The 5,716-nt window shown below is 38.4% G+C and overlaps 1 protein-coding gene across 1 annotated transcript in view; it reads right to left on the reverse strand.

Annotated features, from left to right (window-relative positions):
• Positions 1-239: 239 nt before the first annotated feature.
• Positions 240-5,716, reverse strand: part of LOC110290510 (olfactory receptor 8H1-like) — a gene marked incomplete at its 3' end in the record, with an annotated part of 6,024 nt that continues 547 nt past the window's right edge. Inside the window, exon 2 of the mRNA XM_021157063.1 lies at positions 240-288. Within this exon, the coding sequence (XP_021012722.1) occupies positions 240-288 (49 nt within the window). The remainder of the gene's footprint in view (positions 289-5,716) is intronic.

Below are 5,716 nucleotides of genomic sequence, written 5' to 3' on the forward strand. Positions count from 1 at the left end.
CCATCAGATTGGGAAAGGATTTTTACCTATCCCAAATCGGATAGGGGACTATTATCCAATATATATAAAGAACTCAAGAAGGTCAACTCCATAAAATCAAATAACCCCATTAAAAAATGGGGCTCAGAACTGAAAAAAGAATTCTCACCTGAGGAATACCGAATGGTAGAGAAGCACCTGATAAAATGTTCAACATCCTTAATGATCAGGGAAATGCAAATCAAAACATCCCGAGATTCTACCTCACACGAGTCAGAATGGCTAAGATGAAAAATAGGTGACAGCAGATACTGGCGAAGATGTGGAGAAAGAGGAACACTCCTCCATTGTTAGTGGGATTGCAAGCTTGTACAACCACTCTGGAAATCAGTTTGGCGGTTCCTCGGAAAATTGGACATAGTCCTACAGGAGGATCCAGCAACACCTCTCCTGGACATATATCCAGAAGATGTCCCAACTAATAAGAAGGACACATGCTCCACTATGTTCATAGCAGCCTTATTTATAATAGCCAGAAGCTGGAAAGAACCCAGATGCCCCTCAACAGAGAAATGGATACAGAAAATGTGGTGCATTTACTTAATGGAGTACTACTCAGCTATTAAAAAGAATGAATTTATGAAATTCCTAGGCAAATGGATGGACCTGGAGGGTATCATCCTGTGTGAGGTAACCCAATCACAAACTCACACAATATGTACTCACTGATACGTGGTTATTAGCCCAGAAACTTAGGATACCCAAGATATAAGATACAATTTAATAAACGCATGAAACTCAAGAAGAACAAAGACCAAAGTGTGGACATTTTGACCCTTTTTAGAATTGGGAAAAAAACACCTATGGAAGGAGTTACATAGACAAAATTTGGAGTTGTGACAAAAGGATGGACCATCTAGTGATTGCCATATCCAGGGATCCATCCCATAATCAGCTTCCAATCGCTGACACCATTGCATACACTAGCAAGATTTTGCTGAACGGACCCAGATATAGCTGTCTCTTGTGAGACAATGCTGGGGCCTAGCAAACACAGAAGTGGATGCTCACAGTTAGCTATTGGATGGATCTCAGGGCCCCCAATGGAGGAGCTAGAGAAAGNACCCAAGGANCTAAAGGGANCTGCAACCCTATAGGTGGAACAACANTATGAACTAACCAGTACCCCGGAGCTCTTGNCTCTAGCTGCATATGTATCAAAAGATGGCCTAGTCGGCCATCACTGGAAAGAGAGGCCCATTGGACTTGCAAACTTTATATGCCCCAGCACAGGGGAATGCCAGGGCCAAAAAGGGGGAGTGTGTGGGTAGGGGAGTGAGGGGGTGAGTATGGTGGACTTTTGGGATAGCATTGGAAATGTAAATGAGGAAAACACCCAATTTTAAAAAAATGGGACAAAGATGGAACAGAGACTGATAGAAAGGCCATCCAGAGACTACCACACCCTTGGCAGTCCATCTGCAGACACCAAACCCCAACAATATTACTGATGAAAAGAAGTTCTTGCTGACTGTTATAGCTTTCCTCTGTGAAGCTTTTCCAACACAGCCAACCATTGACTGAGCACTGGTACCCCAACAGGAGAGAGGGAAAGAATGAAAGAAGGGTTTTGAAGAGTATTGCTACACCATGAGAAGAACAATATCAACTAACTTGACTACCCAGTATTCCCAGGGACTAAACCATCAACCAAAGACTGTACATGGAGGGATCCATGGCTCCACCTACATATGCATCAGTGAATGACCTTATCTGTCATCAGTTCTTGGGGAGGCTTTTGGTCCTATGGAGCTTCATATTCATATTCATGGAGATGCTAGAGCAGTAAGGCAGGTGTTGGTGAGTGGGTGAATGGGTAGAAGATCGCCTTCATAGAGGCAAAAGGGAATAGAGACTGGAAGGTGGTTTGGGAAGGGGGAAACCGGGAAGGGGGATATCATTTATATGTTAATGAATAAAATGATTAATAAATTCAAAAGTATAAATCTTAATGCCATTTAAAGTTATTGTTATGGGGTATATCCCATATCAATATAGATTTTAAAAGTAGGTGAATATAATATGAATTTAAGATTAGTTCAATTATCTCCTTTGTATTTATAAAAAATTTTTAGATAACCACCAAAGTGGAATTAGAGCACTTGGCTGTAAAGACAAGAAAGCATTCAGGGAAAATTAATTAAGTTTTACCTTTCATAAACAGCAAAATTTATAAAACTTTCATAGTTCATATTGATGAGATTCTAATTATTGTTACAAAAGTTTAGTAATATAATGTAAAACTTCTAGAATGGAAATATATATGTAATATAATATCGAATGAAAGAAAGATAACTCAAGTAGGAATTGTACGAAGTGTACATATTTTTTTAAAATTAAAGAAAATGGTAATATTCATTATTGAGGTAATATTTTGAGAGCCCAGGTTTGAATCTGAACTGGAAAGTTGACTTCACTGGTGACACCTTTGGGCTGCTTCAATCCACAAAGTTTCCATGTTCTTTTGTCCATCACTTTGAGAAGATGTAGTACTAACTTTCATATAGAATATCCCATCCCAACAATTTATGGCCATGTAAAATCATAAGCCCTCTGAAAGATATTAGCACAGTATGTACTTCTGCAAAGAGACTGTGCTTCTCCATTTTTCTGTTTAAGGAATAATTTTCCTTTTGCTAATGTCTGTCAGATTTCTTTTACTTTTGAATTATCTCAGTTAACCCTAATCTAACATTTGGTGCAAGTCTGAAGAGATTTTGGGTACTGCATTCCAGTCTCATTTTGGTGAGATTTTTTTTCTGTCCTCTTCCCCATCTCCTCCTATTTTCCAAGACATATTCCATTAGGATTATGGCTGCCTGAGAGCTTACCAAACAGCCATCATGTCTTTGAAACCTCTTTGTTAGCTATGTACGTTCAGTTTGTGTCATTTCTACAACTTCTTTTCACTACCTCAAGATATTCTGACCTTATTATTCTTTTTGTTCTTAGTCTAGTTGAGGACATCTACCATAAATTCTCTGAGAAAGTAATGTCTGGCCAATATTTACAGGTACCAGGATCTAGGTCTTCTGAATCACAGAAGTTTCTCTGCTTCTTTCTCTCAGGTTTTGCCAAAAGTTTTACCACACAAAAGTAATGACATCATCTACAAATAAGGGTAGATCCTCAGGTCATTTTCTGACATCAGATGATGAGTTGAATGACAAGTGTAGCTGCTGGTGGCCAACCATGACCGGATCAGGTATTGAGGGTGGACAATTGATTGGAAGACAGTAAAATGCTAATGACCTCTGCTCTTAATTTCTCTCATTCTTCTTAGGTCCAGAACCTAATGGGTTCTTTCAATTGACTCCTATTGATAGCAGTGGAAAAGTAAGAAGAAAAATCTACTTATTTGGGGTCTTTTCTCTTTGACTCACAGGTGTTTCTCCCTGGCCAGGCAAGAGACTCAAAGTTCTTTAAATCTTTGTGAGAATGAGAGCAAAGAAAAGAAATGGAAAAGAAAAGAAAAGAAAAGAGAAGAGAAGAGAAGAGAAGAGAAGAGAAGAGAAGAGAAGAGAAGAGAAGAGAAGAGAAGAGAAAGAAGGAAGGAAAGACAGACAGACAGACAGACAGACAGACAGACAGACAGAAAGAAAGAAAGAAAGAAAGAAAGAAAGAAAGAAAGAAAGAAAGAANAAAGAAAGGAAGGAAGGAAGGAAGGAAGGAAGGAAGGAAGGAAGGAAGGAAGGAAGGAAGGAAGGAAATTCAGACACATACACAGAAATACTCCTTGGGTGAAGCAGAAAAGGTCCACAAACATCTTTAGTTCTGATTTCAGATTTTTAAAGCTTTTTAGACAAAATGTTCTCTATGTAAGAAAAAGTTACTTCATAGTTAAAATGTTACATAAAACGCCTTTACAGGGGTAGTAAAAATCACTGTTTCATTCTACAAGCTTATTGTACACTCAAAGAAACAATTTCACATGACTCTGCTTTATCATAATGTACATCTTTAGCCTCTTTCTTAGACCTAACATGGAATGAATGTTTTTCCTTCATCATAAACGTGTCTCAAATCTCATTCTCTTCTTAGTTCAACTTATAAAACTCACAGTATTCTTTTTTTATGAAGTTCTTATTTGCTATTCTATGAGGAGGGGGTATGTTTTATGTTTCAGTATAACGTTAGCATATCTTTCTGGAAAAACAACTAAAACCATCTCCTTAAAGTTTGTTTCTAAAGTTATTTGAATAAAATCATGAATTATATAATCATTAATACACATTAAACAATATTTATTCATGAAAGTTCATCTTCATGTTGATCTCCAGTAAATTTATCATATAGGTAAGATTCCACAAAGGGCATAATTATATTAGGCTATAGCCAGTGAGGATCTCCTAGAGTCTACTAACATTAACACTAACACCAAGTCAAATAAATGAGGATTATGGCAATGAAACACATGAGAAACCATGTCAGCAGATGAAGTTATGGGGCTGTGACTCATCAGAGCACACACATCACCCTTGAGTAGGATGGTGGGCCATCTGTAAGGAGTTCACTTGCCAATTTCAGGTTTTTTGTATGGCATCCAGCATTGGGCAAATTGTCTTCTATAATGGATTCTGGAATGTCCCAGTGGTGGATGGGATTACTTTAATCTGTAGGGAAATAACAGGAAGGAGAACACAATCATTAGATATCTTGCCATTTTGGCTGGGTTACCTCATCTAGATAGTTGTATCCTTGTGACATGACTAACAATGCTATTAATGATATCATAAGAAGGGGAAATGTCATGTGAATTTACCATCGTCTTCATTTTGGTATCTACATGGAACAAGCCAAATGATATTTTTTATTGACTTTTCACAGCCCTATTGTTTTGTCCTTACTGTCAACTCCTTCAGATCACCTCTGGGGACCTGCCAGAGAATAAGGTAGATTACATTCACTTTTACTCTCACCCTTATGTCCATTTACCCAGTCTTTTTTTTTTTTTTTTCCAGAGCTGAGGACCGAACCCAGGGCCTTGTGCTTGCTAGGCAAGCGCTCTACCACTGAGCTAAATCCCCAACCCCCATTTACCCAGTCTTATTCTCAGCTCTTTAGTAGACTGATTGTTGTGGAACCTTTTTGCTATCTGTCCCCGTTTTCATTACTCTAAACAGACCCAAGTGATGCACCCAGGTCCTTCCATCCTGTTGATTCTCTCAGTCAACACCCTTTTTAGCCTTCCCCACCCCATAGTGACTGCTACGAATACCTAGAAACACTTTTTATGCAGGATCCCCAGTGGCCATACTTGGGATGATCTCAGATTCCTTGTCTACCAAGCAACCCACAACTACCACACCATCCTAAGAACCAGGAATTATAACAAAATCCAAGGAATCAAACACCTACCAAACTAACACAAGAGCAGATAACAGCAACTTGAATTAAGATTATGTCCAAACCAGATATATAATATCTTAGTTATGGTTTCAATTGTTCTGAATAGACCTCATGTTCAAGACATTTATAAAGAACAACATGCATTTGGGCTGTATTACAGATTCAGAGGTTCATCCCATTATCATCAGAGTGGGAAGCATAGCAGCATCCAGGCATACATGGTATTAGAAAGTCTCTATAGCTTGATCCAAAAGCATCCAGGAGGAGACTGGCTGGTGTAGGCAGACATCAAGAACACTTGGAGACTTCTTCTTCTTTTTTTTTTTTT

The sequence above is a fragment of the Mus caroli genome, chromosome 2 (genome assembly GCF_900094665.2).
Source record: "Mus caroli chromosome 2, CAROLI_EIJ_v1.1, whole genome shotgun sequence".
NCBI classification, from domain to species: Eukaryota; Metazoa; Chordata; class Mammalia; order Rodentia; family Muridae; genus Mus; species Mus caroli.